This window comes from Rutidosis leptorrhynchoides, chromosome 3 (assembly GCF_046630445.1).
Source record: "Rutidosis leptorrhynchoides isolate AG116_Rl617_1_P2 chromosome 3, CSIRO_AGI_Rlap_v1, whole genome shotgun sequence".
NCBI classification, from domain to species: Eukaryota; Viridiplantae; Streptophyta; class Magnoliopsida; order Asterales; family Asteraceae; genus Rutidosis; species Rutidosis leptorrhynchoides.
In genome coordinates this window covers 426,077,790-426,099,601 of record NC_092335.1, presented here as the reverse complement: position 1 = coordinate 426,099,601, position 21,812 = coordinate 426,077,790, and the positions used below count along the sequence as shown (strand labels likewise).

The 21,812-nt window shown below is 38.0% G+C and overlaps 1 protein-coding gene across 1 annotated transcript; it reads right to left on the bottom strand.

The window, feature by feature from the left end:
* Positions 1–237: 237 nt before the first annotated feature.
* Positions 238–6,497, bottom strand: LOC139901452 (uncharacterized). The gene is made up of 7 exons (XM_071884165.1): positions 5,273–6,497; positions 4,590–5,159; positions 3,612–3,812; positions 3,091–3,473; positions 663–680; positions 533–589; positions 238–411 (listed from the first exon to the last, which is right to left on the bottom strand). Exons 1-7 carry the CDS (start codon positions 6,495–6,497, stop codon positions 238–240), a joined length of 2,628 nt encoding a protein of 875 aa, XP_071740266.1.
* Positions 6,498–21,812: the final 15,315 nt, after the last annotated feature.

The following is a 21,812-nucleotide window of genomic DNA, read 5'->3' as shown; positions in this document are numbered from 1 at the left end:
CATATGTGTATATAAAAACCAAACATGAAACCAACTTAAAATAAAACAAATAAGAAACGAACACTTTACATAGCAACGGAGAATCAAAACAGTACTCACATGTATACAATCAGCTTCGGCCAACAATTCAAATTAACTTCTATATATGTATCGTTGGTGAAACGACCTCGACTCATAACCGAAAAACGACTTTTTTTTTTTTTTTTTTAGATCCCACTATGGGATCCCACAATCCCACTATGGGATCAGGTTCTGATTAAATTTCTTGAAAATCACCCTTGATCCCATTCCGGGATCTTTTAGTCCCATTCCGGGATCAGACCCTGACCTGGTAGTTTTCAACCAAATTAACACCTTGTGACTCGTTTGACTATCAACGCATAACAACTCAGTTCCAACCTGTTTAATCATCTACTAAAACACATATTCATACTTAACATTACAAACATAACGGGATTCTCATGAACCCTCGATACTTGTGACGCAAGGTAAATTTTAAGGTGGTGATTACAACCCATAATATTCAAAAGACAATTTCAACAAGTACTAGAGCGTGACTATCGGGTTCGTCTATCCATCCATAAGTTATCTATACAAAAGGAGTCACATTTTCACAAAGGCATAAGCAACAATCTTCTATTCTATTACTTCCACATTCTTACCTTTTTCTTGTCCCGATCCTACAAAACGTTAAACCACAACAAAGTAAGCGAAAAGCTTAGTGAGAACAATAAATATGCACATGTATGCATACCATCAATCTCTTTCAAATTTTCATCACAACCAAGGATAACTCGTGTCATCCCGAGGTTTGTCCATATCATCATGAATCAAACCCCTTTAGCATCCCGGATGCCGTAAGATCAACAAAGCACAACCGGTGCCAATTTGAACACTCTAGTGTGTCTCGTACCGAACACACCTAGAGGCCCCACCTGCATCCCGAATGCATGACCTCAAACTTAACGCTCGAGACGATAAGTAGGTAACCATTGTCCCGAGGACTCCTCCACAATCAACATAATATATGGTGTCCCGGACACCCTAAACGCATACACATACATATACATAGTTATTGAACTCACCTTGGTTGAGAAATTAAGCAACAAGTAAGCAATAATTCAAGCAAAAATTATCAACTTCCAAGCAAGTCACCTAATCAATTATGCATACATGTAAACATCACTACATATTCAACTTAGGTCTAACAAGACCCTTCAAACTAGGGTTCATCCATAAACCCACCAAACCCATTTTGACACACTAGTCAAATTTGACAATTTTCAAGACTTATGAACATAAGCCTTTCTATTTCCCTTACTAACCCAATTTCATAGTTTAATCAAACAACCTTTATAATTAACAAGTTAAAAATCCGAATTTTAACCTTAATAAAATCATAACAAAATTTACATATTTCTAATTCAACAAGTTCATCTTCATACAACACCCACTTCTATGAACCCTAACCCTAAATTCGAATTAGGGTTTGAATGGAACCAAATACTTTGATTCCATCTACAATAACATCATCTAACTACAAAATATACAAATTTAAGGTTTCAAGTTAGGGTTTCAAAACTCCAATTTTCACAAAGGAGATGAAGAATGGTGAATAAACACAAGTTCTAGAGATGCTAGCAAGTATCTACAAGCTTGATTACACTAAGACTTAAATGCATGTGAAAATTTTCAAAGATTTGAGCTTGAGACCCCAAAATTGCCACCTTCAATACACACACACATGAAAAATTATGCACAAATGGAGAAAAGAGGAGTGTTTAGACATCTCTAGAGGCTTATAATGGGTAAAATTACCCATTTACCCTTCTCCTTTTAAAGTAATTACAAAAAGAGGTCCCTACAAGTCAAAGTGGGGTCAATATTAATTAAATAAATAATAATTTTTTTACCTTAAAAGAAATGGGATGTTACAACTCTTCCCCACTTAAATCGGATCGCGTCCTCGTGATCCAAGCTAAGTGACTTGACGGAAAGTGCTTTATCATAAATTCTTTCATTTCCCATGTATACTCTGTCTCTTTCCCGTACTTCCATTTTACTTTAAAAGACTTAATAGGCTTATTTCAAATCTTTCTTATTTGTTCATCAACAATATCAACTGATTCCTCGATATACCCCAATTTATCATTCACCTCAACTTCTTATAAGGGCACAATTGTAGATTGTGCGGTTAAACACTTCCTTAGATGAGAAACATGGAAAGTATTATGAATTCCCGATAACTTTTCGGGAAATTCCAAACGATAAGCTACTTCGCCAACCCGCTCTAAGATTTTAAAAGGCCCGGTGTAACGAGGACCAAGTTTTCCTCGTTTTCTAAACCGAATAATACCTTTCCACGGAGACACTTTTAACATCACCATGTCACCTTCCTTAAACTCAATTGGTCTTCTACGTCTATCTACATATGATTTTTGTCTATCCTGGGCGGCTTTCAAACGTTATCGAATAACTTTAATCTTTTCATTCGTTTTCAACACAAGGTCGGATCCACCCGATTCTTTTTCACCAATTTCGCCCCAACAAATTGGAGTGCGACACTTTCTCCCATAAAGCATCTCATATGGCGGCATTCCAATACTAGCGTGATAGCTATTGTTGTATGAGAATTCCGCCAATGGTAGATGTGTATCCCAACTTCCGCCAAATTCAAGCCCGCAACATATCGTCAAGAGTTTGAATGGTTCTCTCACTTTGACCATCGGTTTGCGGGTGAAAAGCGGTACTCAACCTTAATTGCGTTCCCATATCCTCATGAAACTTCCTCCAGAACCGAGAAGTAAACCGAGTATCCCGATCCGATACAATAGATACAGGGACACCATGTCTAGCTACAACCTCTTTGATGAAGAGATTAGCTAAGATCTCGGATGTTGACGTCTCTCGAATTGGAAGAAACAATGCGCTCTTAGTCAATCTATCAACAATCACCCATATAGAATCAAACTGAGTTCTTGCCGTTCTTGGTAATTTTGTAATAAAATCCATAGTAATATGCTCCCACTTCCACTTAGGGATTTCTAGCGGTTGCAATTTACCATACAATTTTTGGTGTTCGGCTTTTACCTGTAAACAAGTGATACATTGCTCTACATATTTCACAATATCCCATTTCATACCGGGCCACCAATACTCTTCTTTCAAATCATGGTACATTTTAGTCGCACCGGGATGAATGGAATACTTGGATTTATGCGCTTCATCAAGTAATAATTGTCTAGCACCCCCGAGCTTTGGAACCCAAAGTCTACCATAACGGGTCAACAATCCCCGCGAATCCTTCTCAAGAAAGTCTACTTGCCCTTTCATTCGCTCTTCATGAGACAATTCTACAATCGCTTCTACTTGAGCCCTAGAAATACTTTGAAGAAAGTCGTTCGTAATGGTCATCCGTAAGGACTCAATTTGAATCCCCGGACGTCGGCTCTTTCTACTTAACGCATCTGCCACTACATTAGCTTTACCCGGATGGTAAAGTATCTCGCAATCATAATCCTTCAAGAGATCCATCCATCTTCGTTGTCGGTTATTTAGATCTCTTTGCCCAAATAAGTACTTCATGTTTTTGTGATCCGTATAAATGGTACATTTAACGCCATACAAATAGTGACGCCAAATTTTTAAAGCATGGACCACGGCCACCAATTCAAGATCATGAACAGGGTAATTTTTCTCGTGCTCTTTCAATTGCCTTGAAGCATAAGCAATAACTCTCCCTCTTTGCATTAAAACACATCCAAGACCATTGATCGATGCATCACAATGCACGGTCATGTCTTCAATTCCTTCTGGTAATACCAACACCGGAGCTTAACGTAACTTTTATTTCAATAATCGGAAAGCTCCCTCTTGCTCTTCTCCCCAATTGAACCTTACATTCTTTCAAGTCAACTTAGTCAACGGAGAAGCAATCTTAGAGAAATCTTGAATAAACCGTCGGTAGTAACCGGCCAACCCAAGAAAGCTTCGGATCTCCGTCAACATAGTCGGTCGGTCCCACTTTTCTATCGCCTCAATCTTCTCGGGATCAACTTGAATCCCATTCTCATTAACAATGTGGCCAAGAAATTGCACTTCTCTCAACCAAAATTCACAATTTGAAAATTTAGCGTATAACTTCTCTTTTCTTAACGTCTCTAAAACTTCTCTTAAGTGATGCTCGTGATCATTCTCATTCTTAGAATATACGAGTATATCATCAATAAACACGATTACTGACTTATCCAACATAGGACGGCATATCCGATTCATAAGGTCCATGAATGCCGCGGGTGTATTTGTAAGACTAAAAGGCATCACTACAAATTCATAATGCCCGTATCGGGTTCTAAATGCCGTCTTTGGAACTTCATCTGCATGGATTCTCAATTGGTGATACCCCGACCTTAAGTCAATTTTTGAGAAGTACTTAGCACCTTGGAGTTGATCGAATAGGTCATCAATCCTCGGCAAAGGATAACGATTCTTTATGGTTACTTTATTCAACTCTCTATAATCAATACACATTCTCATGCTACCATCCTTCTTCTTGACGAATAAAACCGGTGCTCCCCATGGTGAACTACTTGGACTAATAAAGCCTTTATCCAATAGTTCTTGTATTTCACTCATCAATTCTTGCATCTCAGTTGGTGCTAAGCGATAAGGAGTCTTAGCAATGGGCGTAGCACCTGGAACCAATTCGATGCGAAACTCTACTTGTCTCTCGGGAGGAATACCCGGAAGATCATCCGGAAACACATCTTCAAATTCATTAACAATAGGGATGTCCTTAATGGATTTTGATTCTTTTCTAGAGTCAATAACGTGAGCCAAAAAGGCTGCACAACCACTAGACACAAGACGACGTGCACGAGCATAGGTGCATATGGAAGCGGGTCGTCTTTGACCTTCCCCTTGGATAATCATTTCTTCCCCACTTGGGGTTTTCACCCGAATAATCTTTTCGTCACAAACAATATTAGCCCCGTGCCGACTGAGCCAATCCATTCCTATAATCACATCAAACTCACCCATAGTCATGGGGATTAGGTCAACATTGAACAATTTAGAATTTATGTCAATATTACAATCCTTGTATACACCTACGACCAATTTGGGTTTATCATCCGCTATTTCTACTTCTAATGGAGGCTCTAGTTTTAACAACAATTTATTCAAAAAGGAGCAAACCTTATAGCAACAAATGATCGGTCTGCTCCGGAATCAAATAATACCTTAGCGGGTATGGAATTAACAAGAAATGTACCTGTCACAACTTCCGATGATTTACGAGCCTCGTCAATAGTCATTTGAAAGGACCTTCCCTTTGGGTTACCCGCCGATTTTTCCAACCTTCTTACAACTTCTTTTCTTTGTTCTTCCTTTCTTTCGGATTCAGACAATTTAGGACACTCGGCCTTTTTGTGGCCTTCTTCAAGGCAATTGTGGCATATGAGAGGCTTTGAAACAGGAGCCTTGCAATCTCTTGCATAGTGACCAGGCTTGCCACATGAAAAACATATCAGAACCGATGTCGAATTTCCTCCCTTCTTTCCGCCACTCACACCTTTACCCTTCTTTTGGGGGGATTTGCTTTGCTCAAATTTTCTTTTAGGAGCAAAACCCTCCTTTCTTGGGGTAGTTGCCCCCTTCTTCTTTAATTCGTCTTCAATATCTCTTGCCGCATCAAACAAAGCAGTGAAGGAATGGAATTGTGATATAATGATCCTCTCTCGGATCTCCTCTCTTAGCAACCTATGAAACAATCGACACTTGCTTAACTCATTACATACTAACTCAGGGTTAAACTGAAGGCGATCTATGAAATGGGCTCGGAAGGTTATCAAGTCCATGGATCCTTGTCGAGTATTTTGTAACTCAGATTTCAACCGTTCTATCTCCGCCTCTGACCTAAAGTTCTTAAAGAACTCAACTTTAAATTCTTCCCAAGTTATCTTATCAGGATAATCACTTCCCTTAACCACCAAAAGATCGATCCACCATCGCTGAGCTACCCCTCTAAACATACTTGTCCCAAAGGTAGTTTTCAAATTGTCGGGACATCGGGTTTTTCGAAAACACGCTTCTATATCGGTAACCCAACGACTACTTACAATCGGATCAAGACTTCCTTCATACGTAGGCGGATTGCCTAATTTGAAGTCTTTCAAACCATAGGGTTTTAGTGGGGCTATTTCACGATTAACCCGAGCACCCTCGATATTCCTCTGATTTCCCTCTTCTTCTTGAACTTGTGGCAACCGCCGATCAAGTTCTTCTTTCACTGTTTCCTTAATCATCGAGGCTATGGTTGTATTAACTGCCTCTCCCATCGTCTTTCTAATTTGTTGGACGATGAATGGAGTGGAATTCTGTAGAGCTTGTCCCAACAGAGACTTTAAATCATTACTTGCACGGATTTCATCCTCATTAGGAAGGTTAACTTGATCCTCATTTGGAATAGAACTATCAACATTATCTTCATTCGCCATACTGAAACATTTAACAAATTTTCAGTATACTAACTCATATTCTTAATCACAATCATATTCTTCCTACTCATGTCATGTTTCACCCGCTCGATACTTGAACACATTGTGCTTAAAGGACAAGATGCGTGGTTGTAATAGTGGTGATCAAGCACTATTAAAAACATGTTCCTTGTCATCCTTACACAATCTACCAAATACCTCACATAGGTTAGCAAGACATACAAATAATCACTAACACAAATTTATGCATACAAAAGCACATTTAATCACATAATCATATTAAGCATGCCTATTGCTACAATTTCTAAGTACACATCTATCCATACTTTATCACATATTCGGTCCCATACCAAGTCACGCTACAAAATTCTCCTACGGTTTAAGTCTAGAAATCTTATTCTAAAATAAATTCCCTAGATCCCTTAAACCACGCTCTGATACCACATGAAACGACCTTGACTCATAACCGAAAAACAACTTTTTTTTTTAGATCCCACTATGGGATCCCACAATCCCACTATGGGATCAGGTTCTGATCAAATTTCTTGAAAATCACCCTTGATCCCATTCCGGGATCTTTTAGTCCCATTCCAGGATCAGACCCTGACCTGGTAGTTTTCAACCAAATTAACCCCTTGTGACCCGTTTGACTATCAACGCATAACAACTCAGTTCCAACCTGTTTAATCATCTACTAAAACACATATTCATACTTAACATTACAAACATAACGGGTTTCTCATGAACCCTCGGTACTTGTGACGCAAGGTAAATTTTAAGGTGGTGATTACAACCCATAATATTCAAAAGACAATTTCAACAAGTACTAGAGCGTGACTATCGGGTTCGTCTATCCATCCATAAGCTATCTATACAAAAGGAGCCACATTTTCACAAAGGCATAAGCAACAATCTTCTATTCTATTACTTCCACATTCTTACCCTTTTCTTGTCCGGATCCTACAAAACGTTAAACCACAACAAAGTAAGCGAAAAGCTTGTGAGAACTATAAATATGTACATGTATGCATACCATCAATCTCTTTCAAATTTTCATCACAACCAAGGATAACTCGTGTCATCCCGAGGTTTGTCCATATCATCATGAATCAAACCCCCTTAGCATCCCGGATGCCGTAAGATCAACAAAGCACAACCAGTTCCAATTTGGACACTCTAGTGTGTCCCGTACCGAACACACCTAGAGGCCCCACCTGCATCCCGGATGCATGACCTCAAACTTAACGCTCGAGATGATAAGTAGGTAACCATTGTCCCGAGGGCTCCTCCACAATCAACATAATATATGGTGTCCCGGACACCCTAAACGCATACACATACATATACATAGTTATTGAACTCACCTTGGTTGAGAAATTAAGCAACAAGTAAGCAATTATCCAAGCAAAAATTATCAAATTCCAAGCAAGTCACCTAATCAATTATGCATACATGTAAACATCACTACATATTCAACTTAGGTCTAACAAGACCCTTCAAACTAGGGTTCATCCATAAACCCACCAAACCCATTTTGACACACTAGTCAAATTTGACAATTTTCAAGACTTATGAACATAAGCCTTTCTATTTCCCTTACTAACCCAATTTCATAGTTTAATCAAACAACCTTTATAATTAACAAGTTAAAAATCCGAATTTTAACCTAAATTAATCATAACAAAATTTACATACTTCTAATTCAACAAGTTCATCTTCTTACAACACCCACTTCTATGAACCCTAACCCTAAATTCGAATTAGGGTTTGAATGGAACCAAATACTTTGATTCCATCTACAATAACATCATTTAACTACAAAATATACAAATTTAAGGTATAAATCATCATACCTCAAGTTAGGGTTTCAAAACCCCAATTTTCACAAAGGAGATGAAGAATGGTGAATAAACACAAGTTCTAGAGATGCTAGCAAGTATCTACAAGCTTGATTACACTCCAAGACTTAAATGCATGTGAAAATTTTCAAAGATTTGAGCTTGAGACCCCAAAATCGCCACCTTTAATACACACACACATGAAAAATTCTGCACAAATGGAGAAAAGAGGAGTGTTTAGACATCTCTAGAGGCTTATAATGGGTAAAATTACCCATTTACCCTTCTCCTTTTAAAATAATTACAAAAAGAGGTCCTACAAGTCAAAGTGGGGTCAATCTTAATTAAATAAATAATAATTTTTTTACCTTAAAAGAAATGGGATGTTACAGTTGGGGTTTTTTTTACCCTAATTGAATTTGAAAGAGTGAATCAGGCCTAATATATCTATGTGAACCCACTGCCTAAACAAAAACCACAAAGCCATGTAGATTCTATTTATGTGCGAATAGATTGATAAGTTACATATATATTAAATCAAACACATGAAATTAAACAATCCTAAAACCCATTCTGACTTATTTATGTGATTATATTATTGAGGTTGAATCGTTGACCTATTTAATTTATATGGGTCAGCAAGGTCGCACTTGAAATTTCAATGAATCAATTCATCTAAATTGATTTAATGTGAATTTGGATTAAATTATCGATGTAACAAAATAGTTTTTGTTATACATTATACATTAATATGCATGCGCATATCATCCAAACTTACATTATACTCCGTACATTAATATACTAATAAGTGATCCTAAAAATGATTTGCTTCCCACATGCTCTATATGAGAGAACATGACACTTGTATAAGCGAGTCCTCATATGCGATGTGTATGATGTTTAGTTTTATCTACACATACAAACTTATAATGGTCTCTTGGATATAGGCAAGGATGGTAGGAAGTCAGTTGGTGATTTGTCTATTTTGATCATTATTGCTGGTATTGTTAGAATCAAGTAACAACAAAGCGGTCAACGAAATTCAAATTACCGTATTTGGTAATTTGACTTTAGGATCAGAAGTATTGACTTCATCACTTCCCAATATAAAGAATGAATTGGTCACAAGATTCAACGGTTATAAACCTGCACAAAAGAACAGACACTTTCCATATTTGTAAAAGGGGTTCCAAAGTTAAATTGGATCCTAACCCTATTTAGAATTAGCTGTTGTAAATTGTGTTTATATAAACACACTTAGCCACTGTAACAGATTCAATCAATACAATATATGAAATCAAATTCAGCTTGTATGAACAATTAATTATACATACAAACGATCAATTTCTTACAATCTATCAGGTATGACAGATGCAAGAGCTGCAAGATACGTATTCTATAATATATATGATTATATGGTCAGGGTAAGCATATTTCTCCTACATTTATAAATAAACATTTCATGGAGTTGATAATTTTGACCCATTTAATTGGGAAAGGGATGATTTGGGTTATTTTTTCATCTTTATATCTGTGAAGTCTATTATATGTTGAATCGACTAAGGATATCAGCACATCGCTCAATACGTAAATCATAAATCTACGGATGAAAAATTGTACCTATAAACCGCTATTATACATGTTCATCGCTTAAGGTAGTATCATCAACACAACCTTCTGATTCAATGTTTTCCAATAGGTGTGTTATTCTGAAACGTAAACACAAATCGATTAGTAGCAGTTAGTTTTTTCAAAATCGATTAGTAGCAGTTAGTTTTTTCAAAGAGAGATTGAAACGAATATTATTTTCAACTGGATTTTTGAATCAAGTATAGGGGAAAGAACGGACATGAGAAGCTGAAAATACGGAGTAGTATTTTATGGTTTAAGATTTTCAAATTTTGTAGTGAAATTAAGAAGGGTTGTGGGCTTGTGGCGTTAATTGATTTGCTCTTGTTTGATGGAAGGGTGATTTAGGTAGATTAAGGAATTATTTTAGACCATTAGATGAAAGGGCAGATGAAAGTCTTTTTTTTTTTTTTTTTTTAATCCAATGGTTGTAAAGGTAGTTTTGAAAATAATTATTTGTTAGTAAGTCTTGTGCTTTAAGGTATAGGGGGATAATACTAATTACGGTGAGGCAAGGTACTATTTACAATGGTATTTCTGTAATTACCCCATCGTCGGGGGTAATCTGGTAAAAACAATATTTTAAACTTTTTAACTATTTTTTCCCACTTCATTCATTTATTTTTTAAATGTTCAACTAACCGACCGTTAACTATTTTTTTTTAAACCAACTGTTTTTTTAAACGTTTAGTTAACCAACTGTCAACGGTTTTTTAACCATTCAATAAACGATCGTCAACCAACCATACACTTTATTTTTTCATTCCTATATTTTTTAAACGTTTAATTAACCAACCATTGACCGTTTTCTTTTAACATTCAAGTAACTGACGAAAATCAACCCGCTGTGAAGCGCGGTTTTTTTAACCTTGTTCTGACTATTTACCATTCTTATCATTTCAAGTGCCTGCAGCAAATAGAACCATCTTACAAACATGAAATTATTACCTCGATAGTGGTAAAATTTCTAGCAATTCACTTCTGAATGGTTCAATTCAGGACAAATTTCTTTTGTCTTTTATGCTGTTATAATTGATTTTTTAAAAAATAAAGACATTAAACTGGGGGAACTTAATGGTGTATCTTATGGGATATACGCATAAAAATATCGTTTTTACACAAAAGAAAGGCTCAAAAAATATAAAAGACAACAATTATAACAATTATATAACAATTTTTGTTAAACAACCGTTCAATGTTCAGCCAGGCCGCCCAGCGTCATGCGTAAGCCCTGTAGGCAGCTTCTATGCTTAATCAGCACCTGACACGTGTTCCCAAGAATTTCAGACATTCTACGCCTATAAATAGACCCCCTGGGTCACCACATTAAACAGTTCAGTCACACTAAATATACAAAGTACGTAACAGTGGCATGATCGTCGTGGCTTGTTCTCTTTCTTTTTATAAATGTTTATTATCTTTATAAATAATTAAATTATTTGAGGTTATAAATGCTAAAAAATAATTAATTGGGTATATTTGATGAATTTGTATGTTAAAAATGGGTTTATTTGATATTACCTTACTCATGTGGGTAAATATGTGAATATAGCAATTAACAAGGGTATATATGTTAAAAACTCAAATTAGAAGTGATTAAAAGGGTAAATAAAGAAGATTAAAACAAAAAAGTGATTTATTATCTAATAGTGAAAGGAGATGAATATAGGCCTCTGGATTAAAGGGTATTAGGTTGTCAATTTTTGATCTAATGTTGTAAAAAGGAGTTTTAGAAATAATTATTACTTAATAGTTACTATCTTTTAATGTATAGTAGGATAAGTAATATATTTCGTCGTAAGAAGAAATTAATTGGAAAAGAACTTTTGTTTTAAGATAGAGTATATATCGCCTTTTCGTACGTTAAATTCGTAGATTGAGTATTATATATTAAATAATATTAACTAGTTTTCTAACCCTCGCTTCGCGCTGGGGTGTAAGACTCAAATATTTCATTGTACATATGTGTAATTAAGTTATTCAAGTTGTGGGGTTTTCTTTGTATATTTTAAAAAGAGAAAAGATTTCTGCCCAGGCTATCTGCGCGCTGCGCCGAATTATGGCGCGCCGCGTCATTACGGGCTGACAGCTCATCTCTTGCTTTTAAATTAGATATTTTAAGGGCTTTTTAGTAAATTCACATGGGACCCGAATTTAAGGCTTGGGATCAGTTGTTGGAGTCTCATTTACTCCATTTCCATCTACCTTATCACTTTCCATTAAATCCTAGAGAGAGAGGAAGTTCTAGAGTGAGAGAGCTCCATTAAAAGAAGAAGGAGGTTGAATCGGGTCTTAGTGCGAGTTCTAAAGTCGTTCATCTTCCCTCTAGCTACGTTTTGGTGGTAGTGGTATGCTCTAATCTTGATTTCTTGATTTTATTTTGATTAAGGGTTAGGGTTTGGGGTAGATGATGAACTTAAAACCCATTTGTGGGTGAATTGGGGGTTTTGGGTGAAATTGGGTCGAGTAGACTCAAAGATGACTAACTAAGGTTTTCAAATTGTTAAATTGATGTTTATGAACTTAAATTAGTTAGTAAATTGCTAGCACACCTATATATATGTAAATGGGCGTTGTGTGGGTTAGTGGATGACCTGAAATGGGTGTGTTGACTTTAATTGGTCAAATGGGTCAAAATGAACCTAAGTTAGTTAATGTTTGTGATTAATGCATAAACCTAGTGTTGAAATGTGTTTTAAACCTATTTGGGCTAATGTTAGGGTTTTGGGTGTGAGTTGACCCAATTTTAGGGTTAAGTGTCCAAATGGGTCAAAACGACCTAGTGATGGTGATTGTTGCAAGTTTGACCAACTTGATTGGGTGTTGATTATGTGTACATTGTAATAGGTGTGTTACCTTGAAGTTTCAAGCTTGGTTTATCGATTCACCGAAGGCGTAAGGTGAGTGGAATGATTATACATGTGTATCTATTTGTAGGGCGGGGGATGGGGCCGGGTATACGTGTCTATACCACCAAGAGTTAGTGATATATTTCGTTGTACACTAACGATTGCTTGAACGGATATTTCGTTGTCCGTGTCGCCTAGGGGTTAGTGATATATTTCGTTGTACACTAACGGTTGTTACGAACACCGATGGGAAATTCGAAGTACCATTCCCTTGTGTTATTGGTTAACCATGATTACGCCTTGTAGTTTAGCATGTTAAATTATTCGGGTTATATATATGCTATTGTTGTGCTAGCTTGTGATCTTGGAGGGTTTAGAGTTATACTTGCGATGCTATATATATTGCTAGCGTGTATGAGGTATTTGTGTAAGTGCTTTGCAAGTAGGTATATTATATATGTATATGTATAATTATTGCATTCACTAAGCGTTAGCTTACCCTCTCGTTGTTTACCTTTTTAGGATCCGGCACGGATAAGGGCAAAGGTATTCGCTTGGATTAGTGGCTCGGAGATTTTAGCTTTTTGAAAGTTCGACCAAGACTTGGGTAGTTTAACCCCAAACACCATGCTCAATGTGTCGTTTGGCATTTAAACTTTTGTGGTCGAAACTCGCGTTATGTATTAAACTTGTAATTTTGGGTCGTGTGGGCCCGACTTCGTAAAACTAATTTTATCAATGGAACGTGTTAGTTTTACATGTATGAGCATGTGGTTGAAAGCATTTTGTCTAATTATGTCGGAAAAAGGTCAAACATTTTTGTGTAATTGACTTTCGGAGACAGCGGGCTGTCCAGGTGATTCCGCGCGCCGCGCGAATACCTGGCGCGCCGCGCCACCAACTGAACAGCATAATTTTTTTTTTCACATTTTACGCGGGTTGTTCGTGGTTTGGTTTGGGTCGTTACAAGTGGTATCAGAGCATGGTCTAAGGGATTTAGGTGACTTGAGATAGGCGCCTAGACTTAGATTTTTGAGTTGTTGAACCATATACGGGACTTGTAGGATTACGGATCGGTGCAGGTTTTGATTAGTTCTTTTATGCATAGGTAGACTAACTATGCTATATATATTGATGTTACTAATCCTGTGTTATTGTTTTGAACATCGAGCGAGATGGTTGTGATACGTTTGAGCGTGGCATGGCATGTGAGCGTAATAGTGAGTCGCGACCACTATCACGGTTGCAAGTCAAGTCAAGCAAGGACGTGCGACAAGCATTGATCTAGATGTGGGGTGTGTACGGACATATGCATAGGTATTTATGTGTATTAATTCGTTGGTGATGTCTAATCCATTCTTTAATCTTTAGAATGAAGACGAGAAACGGAACGGATACGAATGGCAACGGTGGTCCTTCTCATGTGGAGGAAACGGACGAGATGACCACCAAAATAGAGGCGGCTCTAGAAAATTATGTTTCGGTTTTCTCTCGAAAGGTTAAGCAAATTCTCGAAGAGTCGGTTTCGGAACAAATTGTCGATATGATTCAAGAACGAATGACCAATGCCGTTAAAGAAGAAGTTGAAAGGAGGTTTCCTAGACCTCAAATTATGGGCGAGTTGGAGTTTAGCTATAAGAACTTCTTGGCGACTAAGCCTCCTCACTTTCACGGGGATCCCGACCCCATGAAAAGTGCGGCTTGGATTTCCGATGTTGAAGGTTGTTTTCGCACGACCGAGTGCCCTCCCGAGAAAAAGACAAGGCTTGCTACTAGTTTGCTAAGGGGCCATGCTAAAAATTGGCTCGATGGTAAGATTGATATGGTGGGTGATGCGGCTTTCGTAGGGTTATCTTGGGCGGAGTTCAAGAAGGAGTTTTTCCTTGAATATCGTACGCAAGCGGATCTTTCCAAATTGCGCAACGAGTTAAGGAACATGCGTCAAGGGTCTTTGGACCTAAACACTCTCAAAACCAATTTTCTCGTCAAGGCGCGTTTTTGCCCCGAGTATATGGGGAATGATCAATTGTTAATGGAAGACTTTCATGCGACCCTTAGAGATGATTTGAAGGGTAAAATTAGTATTGGTCATGTTGAGACTTTTGCTAAGCTCTTGGCGGTGGCGAAGGGGTTTGAAGCGCAAGCTCCGAGTCCGGTTAGTTATGCGCCAAGTAAAAGGAAGTTCGAAGCTTCTAATTTTTCGAACAAGAAAAGTAAGGGAGCATCCGAAAGTGTTGGTAGTGTGAAGAAAGGTGCTTCTAATGTCCACGTGACCACATGCTACAATTGTGGGCAAAAAGGTCACTATTCTCGTGATTGCCCGAAACCGCGAGTTAATGTGATCACATGTTTTAATTGTCAACAAGAAGGGCACCGAAAGTCGGAGTGTCCCAAACTCCGAAATGATAAAGTTAAAAGGATAGAGAAGGCGGCGGGGTCGGCTCGGGGACGTAATTATTTGATGACCAATGACGAAGCCAAGCAATCCAATGAAGTCGTCTCAGGTACTTTCATAGTTAACTCTAGTCCGGCAAGGATTCTATTTGATAGCGGTGCAAATTTATCGTTTGTGTCTCCAAAATTTATGCCTAAACTTAATAAACCGTTAGCTAAGTTAAGTCGTCCGGTAGAAGTCGAAATAGCGGATGGCAAGACGGTGCTAGTGGTCGATGTGTGTAAGGATTGTAATGTTGTGTTTGGTTATGAGAACTTTAAAATTGACCTCATCCCTATGACTTTGGGTGATTTTGATATCGTGGTTGGTATGGATTGGCTCGATCATAATAGGGCCGATATTGCATGCCATAAGAAATCTATTCATGTGAAGACCCCAAGTGGGGGAGAGCTAATTATTCATGGTGATAAGCATAGAAGACTTGTGCCGATATGCACTTTTTCACGGACACGTCATTTCCTTGGTAGTGGTGGCATGGCTTTTCTTACCCATGTTGTTGATACTCGTGATGAGCCACCACCCATTCGTAAAATTCCGGTGGTAAGTGAATTTGAAGATGTTTTTCCGGATGAGTTACCTGGTGTTCCGGCGGAAAGACAAGTTGAATTTCGCATTGAGTTGGTTCCGGGAGCTACTCCCATTGCTAAAATTCCTTATCGTTTAGTGCCGACGGAAATGCAAGAATTGTTAAATCAACCCCAAGAGTTACTTGAGAAGGGTTTTATTCGACTGAGTGCTTCGCCTTGGGGCGCTCCGGTTTTATTCGTGAAAAAGAAAGACGGAAGTATGCGTATGTGCATTGATTATCGGGAGTTGAACAAAGTGACAATCAAGAACCGTTATCCATTTCCTAGGATTGACGATTTATTTGATCAACTCCAAGGTGCGACGTATTTCTCTAAAATTGACCTACGGTCCGGCTATCACCAAATGCAGGTCCGTGAGGAAGATATTGAGAAAACGGCTTTTCGTACGCGTTACGGGCATTTTGAGTTTGTAGTTATGCCTTTTGGTCTTACGAATGCGCCGGCGGCATTCATGGATCTTATGAACCGAGTGTGCCAACCTATGTTGGACAAGTCAGTAATTGTGTTCATTGACGATATTCTTGTCTACTCTAAGGGTATGAAGGAACACGAACATCATTTACGCGAGGTGTTGAAGACTTTGAGAAAAGAGAAGTTATATGCTAAGTTCTCGAAATGTGAATTTTGGCTAAGGGAAGTTCAATTCCTTGGCCATATTGTGAACAAGGATGGTATTCAAGTAGATCCGGGGAAGATAGAGACGGTGAAGAGTTGGGGACAACCGACTATGCCTACGGAAATACGAAGTTTTCTAGGATTGGCCGGTTATTATCGTCAGTTTATCCAAGACTTTTCAAAGATTGCTTCTCCGTTAACTAAGTTGACAAGGAAGAATACGAGGTTCAATTGGGAGAACGAGCAAGAAATCGCTTTTCAATTGTTGAAAGAGAAATTGTGTCAAGCTCCGGTCTTAGTGTTGCCGGAAGGTGTAGATGATATGACGGTTTTTTGTGATGCTTCTTTGAATGGGCTCGGGTGTGTTCTAATGCAACGCGGTAAAGTCATTGCTTACGCCTCTCGTCAATTAAAGGAACATGAAAAGAGATACCTGACTCATGATCTTGAATTAGCGGCGGTGGTTCATGCTTTGAAAATTTGGCACCACTACTTGTATGGTGTCAAGTGTACGATTTATTCGGATCGCAAGAGTTTGAAACATCTTTTTGATCAACGGGATTTGAATTATCGTCAACGTAGGTGGATGGACATGGTGAAAGATTATGATTGTGAATTACTTTACCATCCGAGCAAGGCGAATGTAGTCGCGGATGCGTTAAGTCGAAAGAGTCAACATCCGGCGTTACGATTGGGATTGTTACGTATGATTATTACTAACGATTTTCTTGAAAAACTTGGTGTGATTCAAATAGAGGCTTACGTTCACAACAAGCATGCGGAACGAATTATGGGGCAATCGGAATTCATTACGATGGGTTCGCGTGGTTTGTTGTCTTTTCAAGAAAGAGTATGGGTGCCTAAGATGGGTGATTTCCGAAAGGTGCTTCTTGATAAGGCGCACAAGTCTAAGTATTCCATACATCCGGGTGCGACGAAGATGTACCATGATTTGAGGAAAGATTATTGGTGGTCGGGCATGAAACGCGACATTGTTAAGTATGTTGAGCAATGCGTCACGTGTTTATAAGTTAAAGCCGAACACCAAAAGCCGTATGGTAAGTTGCAACCGCTAGAAATTCCGATGTGGAAGTGGGAGCATATTACCATGGATTTTATTACCAAGTTACCGAAAACGGCAAGAACCCAATTTGACACTATTTGGGTGATTGTCGATAGATTGACGAAGAGTGCATTATTTCTTCCTATTAAAGAAGCAATTACATCGGAGGCACTCGCGAAGATGTTCATTAAGGAGGTGATATCGAGACACGGCGTTCCCGCGTCTATTGTTTCGGATCGGGACACGCGTTTTACTTCTCGATTTTGGAAGAAGTTTCATGAAGATATGGGTACGAGGGTAAATATGAGCACGGCGTACCATCCTCAAACGGACGGTCAAACCGAACGTACGAATCAAACGTTGGAAGATATGTTACGTGTGTGTATTATTGATTTCGGTGGTAGTTGGGATGAACATTTGCCTTTGGTGGAATTCTCGTACAATAATAGTTTTCACACTATTATTGGAATGCCACCATATGAGATGTTATATGGTAGAAGGTGTCGGACCCCGATTTGTTGGGGCGAAGTGGGTCAAAGGGAAGTCGGGAGCACCGAATTGGTATTGGAGACAAATAGTAAAATCGATATGATTCGGGCTCGTTTAAAGGCGGCGCAAGATAGACAAAAATCTTATGTCGATAAACGTAGGCGACCGATCGAGTTTCAAGAAGGTGACATGGTGATGCTCAAGATTTCGCCGTGGAAGGGTATTATTCGATTTTGAAAACGGGAAAAGTTAGCTCCTCGGTTTATTGGGCCGTTTAAGATTTTAGCTCGTGTTGGTGAAGTTGCATATCGATTGGAATTTCCCGAAGAACTTGAGGGGATCCATAACACATTTCATGTTTCCCATCTCCGTAAGTGTCTTGCGGATGATTCCTCATGGATGCCATTAGACCAAATTGAACTAAACAACAAGTTAGAATATGTTGAAGAGCCGATTGCTATACTTGATGAGAAAGTGAAAATGTTGCGTAACAAGGAGGTGAGGACCTTTAAGGTTCAATGGCGTCATAGTAAGGGTTCTGAGTTTACTTGGGAGCCCGAAGAGTTCGTGTTGGTTTATCTTCCTTCTTGTCATGCGCCTTGGATTGCGAGGACGCAATCCGAATAAATGGGGGAGAGTTGTAAGACCCAAATATTTCATTGTACATATGTGTAACTAAGTTATTCAAGTTATGGGGTTTTCTTTGTATATTTTAAAAAGAGAAAAGATTTCTGCCCAGGCTATCTGCGCGCCGCGGCGAATTATGGCGCGCCGCGCCATTACTGGCTGACAGCTCATCTCTTGCTTTTAAATTAGATATTTTAAGGGCTTTTTGGTAAATTCACATGGGACCCGACTTTAAGGCTTGGGATCAGTTGTTGGAGTCTCATTTACTCCATTTCCGTCTACCTTATCACTTTCCATTAAATCCTAGAGAGAGAGGAAGTTCTAGAGTGAGAGAGCTCCATTAAAGGAAGAAGGAGGTTGAATCGGGTCTTAGTGCGAGTTCTAAAGTCGTTCATCTTCCCTCTAGCTACGTTTTGGTGGTAGTGGTATGCTCTAATCTTGATTTCTTGATTTTATTTTGATTAAGGGTTAGGGTTTGGGGTAGATGATGAACTTAAAACCCATTTGTGGGTGAATTGGGGGTTTTGGGTGAAATTGGGTCGAGTAGACTCAAAGATGACTAACTAAAGTTTTCAAAGTGTTAAATTGATGTTTATGAACTTAAATTAGTTAGTAAATTGCTAGCACACCTATATATATGTAAATGGGCGTTGTGTGGGTTAGTGGATGACCCGAAATGGGTGTGTTGACTTTAATTGGTCAAATGGGTCAAAATGAACCTAAGTTAGTTAATGTTTGTGATTAATGCATAAACCTAGTGTTGAAATGTGTTCTAAACCTATCTGGGCTAATGTTAGAGTTTGGGGTGTGAGTTGACCCAATTTTAGAGTTAAGTGTCCAAATGGGTCAAAACGACCTAGTGATGGTGAGTGTTGCGAGTTTGACCAACTTGAATGGGTGTTGATTATGTGTACATTGTAATAGGTGTGTTACCTTGAAGTTTCAAGCTTGGTTTATCGATTCACCGAAGGCGTAAGGTGAGTGGAATGATTATACATGTGTGTATATAATGTATCTATTTGTAGGGCGGGGGATGGGGCTGGGTATACGTGTCTATACCACCAAGTGTTAGTGATATATTTCGTTGTACACTAACGATGGATATTTCGTTGTCCAAATCGCCCAAGAGTTAGTGATATATTTCGTTGTACACTAACGATTGCTTGAACGGATATTTCGTTGTCTGTGTTGCCTAGGGGTTAGTGATATATTTCGTTGTACACTAACGGTTGTTACGAACACCGATGGAAAATTCGAAGTACCATTCCCTTGTGTTATTGGTTAACCATTATTACGCGTTGTAGTGTAGCATGTTAAATTATTCGGGCTATATATGTGCTATTGTTGTGCTAGCTTGTGATCTTGGAGGTTTAGAGTTATACTTGCGATGGTATGCTATATATATTGCTAGCGTGTATGAGGTATTTGTGTAAGTGCTTTGCATGTAGGTATATTATATATGTATATGTATAATTATTGCATTCACTAAGCGTTAGCTTACCCTCTCGTTGTTTACCTTTTTAGGATCCGGCGCGGATAAGGGCAAAGGTATTCGCTTGGATTAGTGGCTCGGGAATTTTAGCTTTTTGGAAGTTCGACCGAGACTTGGGTAGTTTAACCCCAAACACCATGCTCGATGTGTCGTTTGGCATTTAAACTTTTGTGGTCGAAACTCGCGTTATGTATTAAACTTGTAATTTTGGGTCGTGTGGGCCCCACTTCGTAAAACAAATTTTATCAATGGAACGTGTTAGTTTTACATGTATGAGTATGTGGTTGAAAGCGTTTTGTCTAATTATGTCGGGAAAAGGTCAAACATTTTCGTGTAATTGACTTCCGGAGACAGCGGGCTGTCCAGGTGATTCCGCGCGCCGCGCGAATACCTGGCGCGCCGCGCCACCAACTGAACAGCATATTTTTTTTTTATTTTCACATTTTACGCGGGTTGTTCGTGGTTTGGTTTGGGTCGTTACACGGGGGTTTGGTTTTCGATGTATTTTATTGTGTTTAGTTTGTAAAATTATTTCGTGGCTAACGATGATGTTATTGAAGCGCAGCTCGAGTCGAACTAAAAGGTATAACCCGTGAATGATTTAAATATTATTTTAAATTAACAATATATGTGCATCTCCGCGTTTCGCTATGAAATTGTCGACTTTTAAAAATTTAACGCAAAATCAACGTGTATGAAAAGTACCCCAAATATTTAGCGTTTTTTAAAAAATGTCCGTTTTGCTAGTTAGTGACATTGTGTTCCTAAAATTATTTCGAGTTTAACGATGGTGTCGGAAAATTTTAACTCGTTGCGAGCGATAAGATATGACCCGTTCAATATTTGGGTAGAGTTTATTTAAGATTTTTTTTTATAAAAATGGTTATTTGACACTTTACCCCCTGTTTGAGGGGTCGATTTGAATTTGTGAAAAAAGTGTGAGGGGACTTTGTTGGTGTAATGAAATTTAGTTAAAAGTGAAAAAAGATGAAAGGACGAAAATGGCCATAATTACTATGCATACCTTTTGTCTATTAGATAATAGGGTAATATTAATGTTAACATTATTCTTTTTCTCCAATGAATTCGCCTTCTAATTTAGGATATATGATAGTAGAGATGTTAATCGGTTTGGTTATTGTTTTTGATTTTTTTCGAGTTGTCGATTTGTTTGTTTGGTTTTGAAAATTTTGAAGGTGAAACCGAAAGCCGAATTCAAATTAAAAATCGAAACCGAACTGAAAACGAATTCGAACTGAAAACCGAATTCGGATTCAGTTTGGTTTCAGTTAAAATTAAAAACCTATAAACTATAATTTAACCAAAATAATCAAAAAACTGTTTAGATTCGGGTATGGATTTTAAAATCAGTTTTCCCATTGTATATATTAATATTTTAATATCACATTAGTCGAATTCAGTTTTCGTTTAAACAAAATTCGAAAAAAGTAAAACCAAAAATCGAACCGAAAATCAAATTTGAAACCGAACAAAAAATCAAATTCAAATTGGTTCGAGTCTTTTACAATTTTTATTCAGTTCAATTTTATGTTTAATTGGTTTGAAATCACATATTGAACACTCTTAGATAATAGTAGAGTATAATAGAAGTTGATGTTAAACTACCTATTACTTCTAGAAAAATACTAGGTTTACAAAAATTTTACAAAA